General features: G+C 40.9%; 2 protein-coding genes across 2 annotated transcripts; both read right to left on the bottom strand.

Moving 5' to 3' along the window:
* Window positions 1–1,411: 1,411 nt before the first annotated feature.
* On the bottom strand, window positions 1,412–3,596 carry LOC101162071 (tripartite motif-containing protein 16-like). Its single transcript, XM_023965376.2, has one exon. The coding sequence runs from the start codon at window positions 3,322–3,324 to the stop codon at window positions 1,669–1,671; it is 1,656 nt and encodes a 551-aa protein (XP_023821144.1). The 5' UTR covers window positions 3,325–3,596; the 3' UTR covers window positions 1,412–1,668.
* Window positions 3,597–10,613: 7,017 nt separating this feature from the next.
* On the bottom strand, window positions 10,614–13,907 carry LOC101162551 (tripartite motif-containing protein 16-like). Its single transcript, XM_023965110.2, has one exon. The coding sequence runs from the start codon at window positions 13,355–13,357 to the stop codon at window positions 11,681–11,683; it is 1,677 nt and encodes a 558-aa protein (XP_023820878.1). The 5' UTR covers window positions 13,358–13,907; the 3' UTR covers window positions 10,614–11,680.
* Between the last annotated feature and the right edge of the window lie 1,236 nt (window positions 13,908–15,143).

Here is a 15,143-nt window from a genome sequence, read left to right on the forward strand (position 1 = left end):
ATCATTGCCAGTTAACATGAATTCCGCCAACATAATCCTTCTTTTAAAACCAGAGTAAGATCCCACAAGTCCCTCAAGCTATTGTCCCATCTCTTTAATCAACGCAGAGGTAAAAATTATTATTAAATCACCACCACAGAGAACAGAAAAAAAATCATCCCTCCCATAATTCACCATGATCAAACTGGATTCATCAAAGGCAGACGCTCGAGTGCCAATGTTCGCAGACTTGTTAAAATAATAGAGTTTGCCACTCTTAAAAACCAGGAAATGACCATACTCTTGTTGGATGCTGAAAATGCATTTGACAGATTAAACTGGAAGTTCCTCATTGCAGCACTCCATAAATTTGGGTTTGGGGAATTGACTGGATTAAAATATTATATCACAACCCCAATGCATCAGTTAGAATTAACAGTCAGACTTCTTACAGTTTTTTTCTGGAAAGAGGAACCATATAGGGTTGCCCACTCTCCCCCTCTCTTTTCGCTGTATTTATTGACCCTCTAGTTGCAGCAATAAGAAAGAATAAGAGCATTAAAGGAATTCAAACAAAACACAGCCATCAAAAAACTAGTTTCTTTGCCGATGACATATCACTCTTTTTTAAATAACTAATTTCTGTAAATGAAACAGCAGCAATTATTAATGAATTATCCTCCATATCAGACTATTTAATTAATTGGAAAAAAAGGGTTTTCTTATCACTGAACAGTAATGTTGAGGAAAGACTCTCGATACCAGTCAAAATCAGGCAATATCAAATATCTAGCCTTTTTATTTCTCCCAGAAATAAACTTAGACTTAAAACAGGCATTATGTGGTTCACAGAATTAGCAGTTGGATGTAGAGCCTTCTGTACTTGGCTGTGGACCTCCCTTTTGGCTCGTCCCTGCTCCTGTTCCTATACTTGGCCATGGACCTCGCCTTTGGCTCATCTCGCACCCCCAGCCATCCCCCAACTCCATGTGGATGAAGCCCATCCAGTGGACTAGTTAAACATGCAGTTGTTGAGTTGGATAAGCCAATTCATCTCTAAGAGTTCTGGCACATCATCTGTCCGTCCTGGGAGAGGATCCCTCCTCCATTTGGACATCCCTGACGTTTCTTCTTTTTTTCCCCAGAATCTCTTTTAGTTTTTACTTACCACGAAGGAGGGTCTAAGGGCAGGAATGCCCAGTTTAGTTTAGTCTGTTTAGTTTTGTTAGCCAATACCTATTGAATTTTTTTTTCTTAAACAATTAACGGTGTGAAGCCCATTGAGATAGCTATTATGGGCTTTAGAAATAAAATTGACTAGAATTGAACTGAAATGGACTCTGTCATTTCTGGAGTTCTATGAAACTGCCTCAGTTCTTCCCTCATATTATTCCCACTTTTTTTCATTAGATTTCACAGAAACTCTGGAATGAAGACAAACGAATCAAGATGTTTTTATTGTTAAATCCCAAAGTTTAAAGAAACCACAAGAAAACAGATTTTACTCCAAAAAGTTTGAGATTCAAGTTCAAAAATATCTCAAATCCACAATCTAGAGATTTTTCATTTCTCTTTTTATTTCTGACTACAAACATTATTCCACAGAATATTAGCAGTTAAAACGTTTAGTTCAAAATGATACAAAGCAGAGAAATCACTAAAAAAAAAAAAAATCACTTCTTTCAGGAACTATATGAGTTTACAGAACTCTGCTGTGTCTCCAAAATCACCATACAACCTCATTCCAGCATGGAGCGGCTGAGTGAATGTGGTCTGGACTCTGTGGAGGAGAGTCATGCTTTCAGAGACGCTGTAGAAGGACAGAACACCTGCTCTGTGATCCAGATACACTCCTACTCTGGAGGGAACAGGAGCTGAGATGGAGGTTTTTATGCTGCTGTGGTAAAATGAGAATCTGTTATGAGAACAAGATAACGCCCAAGATTTGTCATTTAAACCAAACAAACTTTCATCTCCAGATCTGCTGATGTTCTTGTATGCGACTGCTATACAAACAAAGTCTCTCCACTCCACCTCCCAGTAACAACGTCCAGTCAGACTCTCTCTACTCAGAATCTGAAGATAATATGTAAATCTCTCTAGATGATCAGAATCAGATTGAGGTTTTTCCAGCACTGTCACCTTTCTGTTCTCCTCTGACAGTAACAGATGTCCATTTGCTGTGTTTGGATCCAGGGTGATTTGACATGAATATTTCAAGAAGTCAGCTCTGCTCTTTGGTTCTGGCAGTAAAACATCCACATGAGTGACTGTCAGTGAGATGTTTGTCCATTCCTCTCTCAGAATGTCCTGCAGTTTGTCTCTGAGCTCTGACACAGCTGCTGTCACATCCTCAAAGTATCTCAGAGGACGGACATTGATGCTGGATGAGTGTGTGGACTCACTGAGTGGTGGCAGTGAGGGGTAGTTGAGCAGAAACTGGCTGTGATCCTCTGTGAGTGAGAGCTGCTTCAGCTCAGCGTCTCTCCTCTTCAGCTCAGTGATCTCCTGCTCCAGCTCCTCCTGAAGATCTTTGACTCGACTCACTTCAGTTTGCTGCTGGGATCTGATCTGCTGCTTCACATCACAGCTTCTTTTCTGGATGAGACGGATCATCTGAGTGAAGATCTTCTCACTGTCTTTCACTGTTTGATCAGCAGAGTGATTGATGGCCTCCACCTCCTGTTGAAGCAGCTTCACCTCCTTCTCTCTGTCCTGGATTCTCGGCTGGATTTGTTGTTGACTCTCCTCCAGCTCTCTCTGCTTCTCAGTCCTTTCTGCTGCAGCTGAGACTGTGTCGTGGCCTCTATGTTCATCCACAGAGCAGAGATAACAGATACACTTCTGATCAGTGCGACAGAACATCTTCATCACCTCATCATGACGGGAGCAGATGTTCTCCTGCAGGTTCTTGGAGGGTTCCACCAGCTTGTGTTTCTTGAATGCAGCTGCATCCAAATGAGGCTGAAGGTGTTTCTCACAGTAAGAGGCCAGACAGATCAAACAGGACTTTATGGCTTTCAGTTTTCTTCCAGTGCAGACATCACAGACCACATCTACAGGTCCAGCATAGCAGAGATCAGCAGCAGCAGCTTGGAGTCCAGTCTTCTTCAGTTGATCCACTAAAGCCGCTAACATGGTGCTTTTCACCAGAACAGGCCTCGGTATGAAGGTCTTCCTGCACTGAGGACAGCTGGGGGTTTTATCCTCTTCATCCCAGAATCCTTGAATACACTTCATGCAGTAGCTGTGTCCACAGGGAATAGTCACCGGATCCTTCAGCAGATCCAAACAGATGGAACAGCAGAAGGTTTCTTGATCCAGATCATTTCCTTTCTGCGCCATTTCTCCTCTCAGACACAAAGACTGTGAGAGTTTCACTTCCTCAGAAATCAGTTTGACTCCGATCCGTTTCACTGTAAGTTTAGCCCTTCAGCTTCTTTCTTCTCTTCATGTTGGTTACACCCATGACAGACCAGATCTAAGGTAAACTTGGGAACACACTGGAGCTGTAGATCACACAGAGGAGAACTTTAGAGACAGATGGAAGAGCAGAAGGTTTCTTGATCCAGATCAACTCCTTTCTGCACCATTTCTCCTCACAGACACAAAGACTGTGAGAGTTTCACTTCCTCACAAACCAGTTTGCCTCTGATCTATTGATAAGGTGTTTTCACTTTGAGTTCAGCCAATCAGCTTCTTTCTTTTCTTCCTGTTGGTTACGCCCATCATGACAGAGGAGGAGCTGCAGATCAGGAAGAGGAGAACTTTAGAGAAGGTGGCTGTTAAACCTTTTAGAAAGACATCAAATGTCTTCTCCTTCATTAGATCCAGACAGATGGAATGGCAGAAGGTTTCTTGATCCAGATCATTCGTGGTCATTTTGCTTCAGAGTTCCAGTTGAAGAAGTTGCAGTTCTTTCTGCAGTGAAGGTTTCCTCACAGCTTGTTTTTCTTCAAGACTTTGAACTTTCAAATGTTTTGTCATCAAGAGGATTTCAGGATCTGAGTCATTGTGTGATTTGTTGTGTGATTTCACAACAGAAGAATTTACTGCAACACTTAAGGGTTTTCAACAAATGTTATTTTTAGCAACAACAGTTATAGGTTATTTGGAATTAATTTAAGAAAGACTCTGGTTTATGAAGTGATATTTATGCAACTTAACTGAGAAAAAAAGACAGTAAAATCCCATTAGTTTTCAGAAAGGAAATGCTAAAAATCTAGATTTGAATTTAAGCTATAATACTTAATAAATACAATTATACTATATTATACTATATTTTTTACAATATATATACCTTATAAAACTTAAACTTGTACTTAAAAAACATATGGCTATACTGATAGAAAATGTTATTTTGACTTGTGTTGTTGACATTTTTCATCAGAGAACATTTGCTGCATCAGGATGATCCTATGTTGAACAACGTTTTATTTTGAAAGGAACTCATAAAATCCTTAGTTAAATGTAAAAATCAATATTATAGTTTGAAAGAAATGCTGTTTTCTCTTTAGATTTGAATATGTTATCAATTAAAAATTACATATAACGGATACAAAACATAACATAAATAAACATCAACATAAATATAAAGCAGTGTTGTGTTAACGATGAAACGTCTGTCAAACACCCAGACTTAAGTTAAGTGAGATGATGGAAACATTTCACTTTGATGCAGATTAGTTTCTATTTATTAGGTTTCTTTAAATCCAGCAAACTCAACAAATTATAATAATTTTATATATGACGAATATCATTAGTTATTAATTGTTTATAGTTATTAATTATAATTATTATTAATAGTAATTAATTAATAACACCAATAGGCAGACAGACCTCTCCTGTTCAGCGAAATTAACATAATAAATTAAAGGAAAATTGACTGACTTGATGAGTTAAATATGGCAGATAACGTTTATATTTTGTGGGACACAAAAAATAAAGTGACTTATCCAGTACCGATAGCAGAACCGTTTAGGTCAGATCTTAACGATACTGCGGTCTTGAAGAATGTGGCCCCGGGGCGCGTTCAATACCGGGGCTCGGTACCCATCCCTACTTTGGATATAGTTCGCACGATCTGTCTTCTCAATTTGTCATCAATTTTCCTCTTCCGGCCACATCCGGGGAGGCTGGCTCCTGTCCCGTGGGTCTTAAACTACTGAATAATATGTGCCACTGTCGTCACAGGAACTTCAAGCTGCCTAGAGATGCACTCTGCATCTTGGCTGCACATAAATATGTGCGAATAACATCAGCCTTTATTTTGGCGGGACACGACTGGAAACACAAATTCACGTGATTGTTTGAATGGTTTCAAAGGACTGAGCGACATTTCTTCTTTGAAAAGTTTGCAAACTGCCCCAAAGCCGCTGTGTGAGCTGGACGTCTGAGCTCTGCTCGAACACATGGTTCTCCTGACAGCTGCTAACTGAGAGCGGCAGGACGGATTGCAGTCACACACACAAACAAACAATAAAACGCACACGTAACAAAGCATCCTCCCTCCCCTCAAACACAAAGTTATTAATCCAGCTGCTCTTCAGAGACAAAGTTCGCTCGGTCCACCGGCACACGAGCCAGGACCGTGCAGGGTCCAGATGTCATGGGTCACGAAGTGCTCCTCTCCGGCACCCCCCTCGTGAGGGGTGTAAGAGAGGGGAGAGGGGAGAGCCAGGGGGGCCAGAGCGGAGCGGCGCTTCGCACCGGGCGTCCGCAGACCAGCCAGTAGGTCCTGTTTGAGCTCCAAAGCTTTCTCTGGAGCTAAACAAAGTCTATGCGTGACGTTAATCCAGAGCAGAAGTGACCCATGTTCGGAATGAATCGGTATAACCCACCTATCTCGATCGGAAAGAAATTTTGATCTGAACGAGTCTGATCGGGGCAGACTATTCCGAACGGCGTGTTTACATGACGCATTTTCCTTCCGATCAGGCGTTCTTTCTGATTACTTTTGCCCATGTAAACGCAGCTACTGTTACAGACGTGGAAAAAATGGAACTCTTCAAGGAAGTGGAACACGAAGAGCTGATGGACTTTATCGGCTGGATGTTAAAAAGGACTTACAAGTTTGTCATAATACATCAGTAGCAGCCAGTTTATGGCACCAGCGGCTGGGCCACACTACCAAGCTAAAGGAACTAAAAGATCTGGTGAACGGAGTGGACTTCTCCACAGTAACAGAGGTTTCTTCCTGTGAGGGATGTGTGGAAGGCAAACTGTCTAAGCAGCCATACAAGTCGTTTGGAGGAATTCGTTCCAACCACAGAATGCAGCTGATTCATTCTGATGTATGTGGTCTCCAGATGCTGCAAAGTGTACTTCCTGAAACACAAGAATGAGGTGTTAGCCAAATTCAAAGAATTTGAAAGAACATTCACAAATTAATGTGGACAAGCTGTTAAAAGACTCAGAACAGATAATGGGGTGAATACACATCAAAAGAGTTTCAAGAATATTTGAAAACTCAAGGCATCTAACATGATGTGACTGTACATCACTCACCACAGTAAAATGGTGTTGCAGAGAGGAAAAACATGACTTTAGTTGAAGCAGCTAGAAGTATGCTGTCACATGCTAAGTTGCCAAAAATGTACTGGGCAGAAGCTGTAGCCACAGCAGCTTACATTCCGAACAGGCTGCCTACATCTGTACTGAAGCAAGAGACACCCTATGAGAGACAGTGTGGAAATAAACCTGACATGAGTCACACGAGGGTGTTTGGATGCATTGCTTATGCAAATATTCCAGATAAAAAAAGACAAAAACTGGACAAAAAGGCTATGAAGCTTCGTCTTGTAGGCTATGCAAACAACACTAAGGGTTATGGCCTATATGATGAAGAGAAAAGAAGGATTTTAATCTGCCGGGACTTCATTTTCAATGAAACAAACTTTGACTGAAAACAGGGAGCAGAAGAGCCCCACCCAGAGAATGAAGTAACTGTGGACACAAATGAGAATGAAACACAATCTGCATGTTCATCAGATGGACATTGTAACTGCATTTCTAAAATGGACACTTGGAAGAAGAAAACTATATGGAGCAACCAGAAGGATACATCAAACCCGGACAGGAACACCTGGTGTGCAAACTAAAAAAATCAATCTATGGACTGAAGCAATCTCCACGTTGCTGGAACAAAGCTTTCACAGAGTTTATGATGGAACTTGGGTTTAAACAGAGCACATCAGATTCCTGTGTGTTTGTGAGATCAAGACAGGAGCTTGAGATACTTTCAGTTTATGTGGATGATCTCATTCTGATAACAAAGTCAACTGAGAGCATGAACATGTTGAAAGCAGCTCTCAAGAAGCGCTACAAGATGAAGGACATGGGGGAGCTGTCCTACATCCTGGGTATCTCTGTGGTCCAAGACAAAGAGAAGAACTGTGTCTTTCTACATCAGAAGAGTTATATTGAAGCCATACTTAAGAAATACGGGATGGAAAATGCTAATACTGTAGCAACTCCGCTTGATACCAACGTGAAACTAAAAGAAGGTGATGTGTTAGTAAACCAGTACACCAACAAAAATACCAGTCAATGGTGGGAAGTTTGCACTATGCTTCAATAGCCACACGACCAGACATAGCTTAAGCTGTGAATGCGGTCTCAAAGTTCAATGCAGATCCCAATACTGCTCATCTGACTGCTGTGAAGAGGATACTTCGATCCTGAAAGGGACAGTGAATCTTGCTCTTAACCCTTGTGGTATCCTAGACACTTTAACATTGGGAATTGGGTCATCTAGACCCACTATACAGTGCTCTGAACCTTTTTTCTTCAATGATTTGTGATCTTCACTGGTGTCCATGGATTACATGAAATCTTTCCACCTTTGCCATGGTAGGGAGAACACGTCAATGTAAGGGTGGGGTCATCTAAGAAAGCAAAAGGGTAAAATTTGAAAGGTCAGACTCTGGATCTTTAATTGGATTTTCAGATGCGGATTGGGCTGGTGACCAAGATGACCGACGCTTGACAACAGGCAACATGTTTCTACTGAGTGGAGGTGCGGTGAGCTGGCTCAGCAAGAAACAGGCAACAGTTGCACTCTCAACAGCAGAAGCTGAATATGTTGCACTTAGTCAAGGTGCTCAAGAAGGAGTTTGGCTGAGACCTTTACTGGTTGATCTTGGAGTGGAGGATACACTCACAGTGATCATGGAAGACAACCAAAGTGCCATCGCAATTGCAAAAAATCCAGTGGATCACTCCAGAACTAAGCACATAGACATTCGATATCACTACATCCGTGAATGTGTGCAAAATGGACAAATAAATCTACGATATTGTCCAACAGAAGATATGAAAGCAGATATCTTGACCAAGCCATTGACCAAACAGAGGTTTGAAAGTATCAGAGGAGAGATTGGACTTTGTTTTATGTGAGAGTAGTTGAATATTTTTTTGACTGAATGTATCCATAAGTATTTTGTTTTGTAAGAAAATGACTATGTAGGTAAGAAATGTAAAAGAAAGGACATAATTACATATAAATGTTATGGGATACAATAAGTCAATTTGAAAATATATATCTGGAATTTATTTTTTCTTAAAAAGGAAACTGTTAATTATATAGATGTTTTTGTGAAGAGGAAAAAGAAAAAAGGTTTTGTCTTCAAGGTTCTAGATAACGTGAAATCAAGTGGGAGTATTGTAATACTGTAATTTCAACATTAGGTGTCAGTGTCAGTTGTACTGTTGTTGTTTTGTCCTACAAAGAGTTAATAAAAGAACGTGGTGACTCGTGTCTGAAACTCAACATGGACTCACTGAGTGGTGGCAGTGAGGCGTAGTTGAGCAGAAACTGGCTGTGATCCTCTGTGAGTGAGAGCTGCTTCAGCTCAGCGTCTCCCTTCTTCATCTCAGCGTCTCCCTTCTTCATCTCAGCTTCTTTTCTGGATGAGACGGATCATCTCAGTGAAGATCCTCTCACTGTCCTTCACTGTTTGATCAGCAGAGTGATTAATGGCCTCCACCTCCTGTTGAAAACTTAGGAATTTTAAGCCTTTTTAATGTGTGAGAAACCTGGGTGTACTTTTTGACTCTGAGCTGAGTTTTATTCCTCACATCACTGATGCATGCTTTTATTTTATCGTCACTTAGATTATTGTAATGCCCTGCTCTCTTGTTTACCAAAAATGTCACCATCAAAGTTACAACTATTGCAAAACTCTGCTGCACGAATTCTGACGAGAACTAGAGAACGGGAACACATTACACCGGTTTTAAAATCACTGCATTTTCTCCCTGTGTGTTTTAGGATTGAGTTGAAAATTCTTTTAATGGTGTATAAATATTTTTATGGTCTTGGGTTTTCTTATTTAAATGATATTGTTTTAATGTCTGAGACCTCGCGGACCCTGAAGTCCTCTGGCACGGGCCTCTTGGTTGTTCCTAAGGTGAGGACAAAAACACACAGTCAGGTCTTGTTCCACCATTACGGATTTTTAGTAATGGTGTTTAAAGAGGTTTTCAAGAGGAAGCTCAAGACCCACCTTTTTAATCTGGCTTTTACGTGACTTTGACAATTGCTTATGTCTTTGATTCTGTATTTATTTATTTATGTATTTTTTAAGGACTATTATCATTACGTTTTATGTTTTTAATATGCTACTCTTTTTATTGTTATTACTTTTTATGACATTTGAGGTTGTGTTTTAATCATTTTACGTATATTTTTTTAACTACTAATATTGTTATATCTAATTTAATTTTATTATTGTTACTTTATTATAATTTTTATTCTGATGTGTTTTACTCCAGTGTTTCCTCTTGGAGATACACTGTTCTGTGGCACTACCAGCTTCACCTGTAGGGGGTGCTGTTGCTGTAGTGTTCGTTCTGTGGTCCCGCTCTGTAGTCTAATAGCTGTAGAGTGGGCCCAAAGCTGCTCTGCGTTGGGCGGCTGCTGTGGCAATGACCCCCGCTGTCGGGCTGGGCCTTGGAATTAATGGATCCCCATTATGCCGCTTCCCCATGGCAGTACCAAGCCAAACTTTTTCTTTAAGCTGCAGTTCTTTGTTTGTTCAGGGTTCTACTGAGGGAACTGGGTGGGTGGAGGGAGGAATCTGGTGAGGAAGGGGTCCCATCTGTGTGGGATTCTCCTGTGTTTTTTGTTTTAAATAATTTTCATATTTTATGACTATTTTATCTGCTTTTATGTTAACCACTGTGACTCAAATGTGGAGAGAGCATAGGGCTCAACATTAAACCAGGGGCGGAGCATTTCACTGCATTTCTGAATTAGACTGAAGCATTGCACACTTTCTGTGTTGAAGGGACAACTATGCTGAAATTTGTGTTTGTAATAAGTTTTTTTTAGTTCATTGAAGTGGTTTATTAGTTCTGTCAGTCATTGGATTGAAAATACTGGAAATAACTATGCTGCATAAATAAAAATCTTCTCATACTGGAGATAGAAACAGCTGTCTTTTAATCATACAGTACATGCTGCTTGCTGCCGATAAGCAACAAACCTAAAATTATATAAATTTTTAATCTATTGTCAAATTTACTGGCTCAACTTTATTTAGCATTTCTTTGAATACAAAAACATTCTTTTCAGACTTAGAAATAAATTCAAGTGTCATGCAGTTTAAAAATCATGAATACACACAAGCATCTCCAAGCTTTAGAAATATTTATTCATTTATTTAAACATTTACTAAACAGTGGGAGGATCAGCCCCTTGAGATGATTCATCTGGTTTTCAAGGGGTTCCTCCTTTTAAGCACAAAGCAACTAAAAAGAAGAAAGTATAGAAGTATATTTATGGACAAAAGTAATCGGAATGTACGGCTGATCAGAAAAAAAATCTGTCATGTAAAGGCAAGGCAAGGCAAGGCAAGTTTATTTGTATAGCACAATTCCTACACAAAGTAATTCAAGGTGCTTCACAAAACAGAAAAATGCATTAAAATCACAATACATCATAGAAATAATCAACGTAAAATTTACTTTAAAAGAAAAGAAGAAAATTTTTTTTTTGAAAATTGATTTAAAAATAAAGAAAGGAAGGAAAGAAAGGTGCAGATAGGACCTTTCAGTCATATACACGGCTAAACAGAAATGTTTCAAGTCTAGATTTGAACATGAACACAGAAGAGGCCTGTCTTATGCCTTCAGGGAGGCTGTTCCAGATTTTAGCTGCAGAATATTGAAACGCTGATTCCCCTTGTTTAGTTCTGACTCTGGGAATCAACAGGAGGCCGGCCCCTGAGGTCCTCAGAGTACGAGATGGTTCATATGGCACTAATATGTCAGAGATGTACTTTGGTGCTCGGCCATGGAGAGACTTGTACACAAGCAGAGCTGCTTTGAAGTCTATTCTTTGAGGTACAGGGAGCCAAACACGTCGTTCGGATTCCTCTGACCCCATCAGACTCATTCGGATCAAAATTTTCTTCCGGTCGAGATAGGTGGGTTTTGCTGATGTTGATCCGATCGTGATGCATGTAAACAATTTTTTCAGATTGTGGGTTATTACCGCACTAGCTTTTGCGTCATGCATAGACGTTGTGGAGCGCGAGGAAGCACGTCTGAGCAGAGCAGTGGGACTTGTAACTTCATGGTTACAGTCAAGGGAAGTGTGCTTTGTTATGTTTGCGCTCCAGAGGAGACTTCGGACTGAAGTCCACCCTGCTGCTCTGGGTTTAATCGCTACAAACAAACATTTCACTACTTTCAGGAACTATTTGAGTTCACAAAACTCTGCTGTTCCTCCAACGTAACGAAACAACCTCAGTCCAACGTGGAGCGGCTGAGTGAATGTGGTCTGGACTCTGTGGAGGAGAGTCATGCTTTCAGAGACGCTGTAGAAGGACAGAACACCTGCTCTGTGATCCAGGTACACTCCTACTCTGGAGGGAACAGGAGCCAAGATGGAAGTTTCTATGCTGTTGTGGACAAATGAGAAACTGTCTGGAGAACTAACTAATGCCCAAGATTTATCATTTAAACCAAATTCACTTTCATTTCCAGACTTGCTGATGTTCTTGTATGCGACTGCTACACGAACAAAGTCTCCTCTGCACTCTACCTCCCAGTAACAACGTCCAGTCAGACTCTCTCTACTCAGAACCTGAAGATAATCAGTAAATCTGTCTGGATGATCAGAATAAGACTGAGATTTTTTCATAAATGTCACCTTTCTGTTCTCCTCCGACAGTAACAGTTGTCTGTATGCTGTGTTTGAATCCAGTGTAATTTGACATGAATATCTGAAGAAGTCAGCTCTGCTCTCTGGTTCTGGTCCTGGTTCTTGTACTGACAGTAAAACATCCACATGAGTGACTGTCAGTGAGATGTTTCTGGGTTCCTCTCTCAGAATGTCCTGCAGTTTGTCTCTGAGCTCTGACACAGCTGCTGTCACATCCTCAAAGTATCTCAGAGGACGGACATTGATGCTGGATGAGTGTGTGGACTCACTGAGTGGTGGCAGTGAGGGGTAGTTGAGCAGAAACTGGTTGTTATCCTCTGTGAATGAGAGCTGCTTCAGCTCAGCGTCTCTCCTCTTCAGCTCAGTGATCTCCTGCTCCAGCTCCTCCTGAAGATCTTTGACTCGACTCACTTCAGTTTGCTGCTGGGATCTGATCTGCTGCTTCACATCACAGCTTCTTTTCTGGATGAGACGGATCATCTCAGTGAAGATCTTCTCACTGTCCTTCACTGTTTGATCAGCAGAGTGATTGATGGCCTCCACCTCCTGTTGAAGCAGCTTCACCTCCTTCTCTCTGTCCTGGATTCTCTGCTGGATTTGTTGTTGACTCTCCTCCAGCTCTCTCTGCCTCTCAGTCCTTTCTGCTGCAGCTGAGACTGTGTCGTGGCCTCTATGTTCATCCACAGAGCAGAGATAACAGATACACTTCTGATCAGTGCGACAGAACATCTTCATCACCTCATCATGACGGGAGCAGATGTTCTCCTGCAGGTTCTTGGAGGGTTCCACCAGCTTGTGTTTCTTGAATGCAGCTGCATCCAAATGAGACTGAAGGTGTTTCTCACAGTAAGAGGCCAGACAGATCAAACAGGACTTGATGGCTTTCCGTTTTCTTCCAGTGCAGAAATCACAGACCACATCTTCAGGTCCAGCATAGCAGAGATCAGCAGCAGCAGCTTGGAGTCCAGTCTTCTTCAGTTGATCCACTAAAGCTGCTAACATGGTGCTTTTCACCAGAACAGGCCTCGGTATGAAGGTCTTCCTGCACTGAGGACAGCTGGGGGTTTTCTCCTCTTCATCCCAGAATCCTTGAATACACTTCATGCAGTAGCTGTGTCCACAGGGAATAGTCACCGGATCCTTCAGCAGATCCAGACAGATGGAACAGCAGAAGGTTTCTTGATCCAGATCAATTCCTTTCTGCGCCATTTCTCCTCTCAGACACAAAGACTAAGAGAGTTTCACTTCCTCAGAAGCCAGTGTGACTTTTATCCTCCAATCAGGTGGTTTCACTGAGTTCAGCCAATCAGCTTATTTCTTCTCTTCCTGTTGGTTACGCCCATCATGACAGAGGAGGAGCTGCAGATCAGGAAGAGGAGAACTTTAGTGAAGGTGGCTGTTAAACTTTTTAGAAAGAGAAAAAGAAGACATCAAATGTCTTCTCCTTTATCAGATCCAGACAGATGGAACAGCAGAAGGTTTCTTCATCCAGATCATTTGTGGTCATTTTTCTTCAGAGTTCCAGTTGAAGAAGCTGCAGTTCTTTCTGCAGTGAAGGTTTCCTCACAGCTTGTTTCCCTTTAAGACTTTGAACTTTCAAATGTTTTGTCATCAGGAGGAGGGATTTCAGGATCAGATTTCAGAACAGTCTGTGATTTCACAACAGAACACGTTTTTTCAAGTCAGAAACATTTATGAAAGAGACAAAGTACAAAGTTCTTCATGGTTATCAACAAATGTGTTTTAGTAACAACAGTCAGACGTTCTTTAGAATGACTTTTAGTTACACTTTGGATCTATGAAGCTATACTTATGCCACTAAACTGAGAAAAAAATACAGAAAAATATCATCAGTTTTTAGAAAGGAGGTACTAAAAATATACGTACATAAACTTTATAGAATTCATTTTGGATCATGAAACATTTGCTGCATCAGGATGATCCTATGTTGAACAGAATGTTTTATTTTGAACGGAACTCATATCATCCTTTGTTAGCTGTAAAAAATAAATATTATTGTCAGAAAAAATATTGTTTTCTCTTTATATTTCAATGTTTTATCCATTATAAACTACATATAATGGATACAAATCATAATTGTAACATTACCTTAAATATAAAGCAGTGTTGTGTTTTTTCTGCTTTGCTGCTTCTACTGGGTTTAGACAGAGAGAAAAAAAAAAGGATGACTGTTTTAATGTTGAAGGTTTTAGACTCCTAATCGAACCATTGACTATAGCAGTGATCACCAACACAGTGCCCGTGGGCACCAGGTCGCACCCAAGGGGCCACATAAATCGGCTGCTGGCCTGTTCTTAAAAATAGCAAAACTCACAAGAGAGCTGCGTCTAAAGTTTACTTTTATTATCTTGCTATTTTTTTTAAATCACACATGCATTTATATAGAGTTTAAGATGACAATATCTTAAACTCTTAAATAACTGCTTATAACAGCTGCTTGAAGCAGTTCCTGAACCGCTATAACCAACGTTTGTGTCCCTACATGGAGAAATGGGATCAGCTGACTCAGAAGCAGCCGGAAAGTAACCTGTTACGCTGACGTAGAAATTGGCGTACAATAATTATCATCTAGATGAATTAGCAAAAAGTGAGCAATAACTCACACTCCAACACACACACATACACACACGCACATGCTCACAAAGACACATACATTATACAAGGAAGGTGGGAGCTCGAAGCATCTGTCCCCTACCCCCTCCCTGACAGGGGGTACCAAGCCCGTGGCAACGGCGGCCGTGTCCCTTGGGTGCTGGCTTCCTGGACCCGTTGGCCATATATGTATACATATACAGTGGTGGTTCTACACTAACTTACTCCATGGGCAATTAACACCCCCACACACACACACACACAGATAAAACCTTTTGTGTTTCCTATCTTCTATTTTTAGAAAAAAAAATTACAAAAAAATGCATGGATTTTCTTGACTCGTATTACAGGGGGGTCAAACTCAGGCGGACAAGGGGCCTAA

The sequence above is a fragment of the Oryzias latipes genome, chromosome 17, assembly GCF_053564925.1.
Source record: "Oryzias latipes strain Hd-rR chromosome 17, Olatipes_Hd-rR_3.1".
Taxonomy (NCBI): Eukaryota; Metazoa; Chordata; class Actinopteri; order Beloniformes; family Adrianichthyidae; genus Oryzias; species Oryzias latipes.

Coding starts and splice junctions, on each gene's coding strand:
- LOC101162551 (XM_023965110.2), bottom strand. CDS start 13,357: ATGGCGCAGAAAGGAATTGATCTGGATCAAGAAACCTTCTGCTGTTCC.
- LOC101162071 (XM_023965376.2), bottom strand. CDS start 3,324: ATGGCGCAGAAAGGAAATGATCTGGATCAAGAAACCTTCTGCTGTTCC.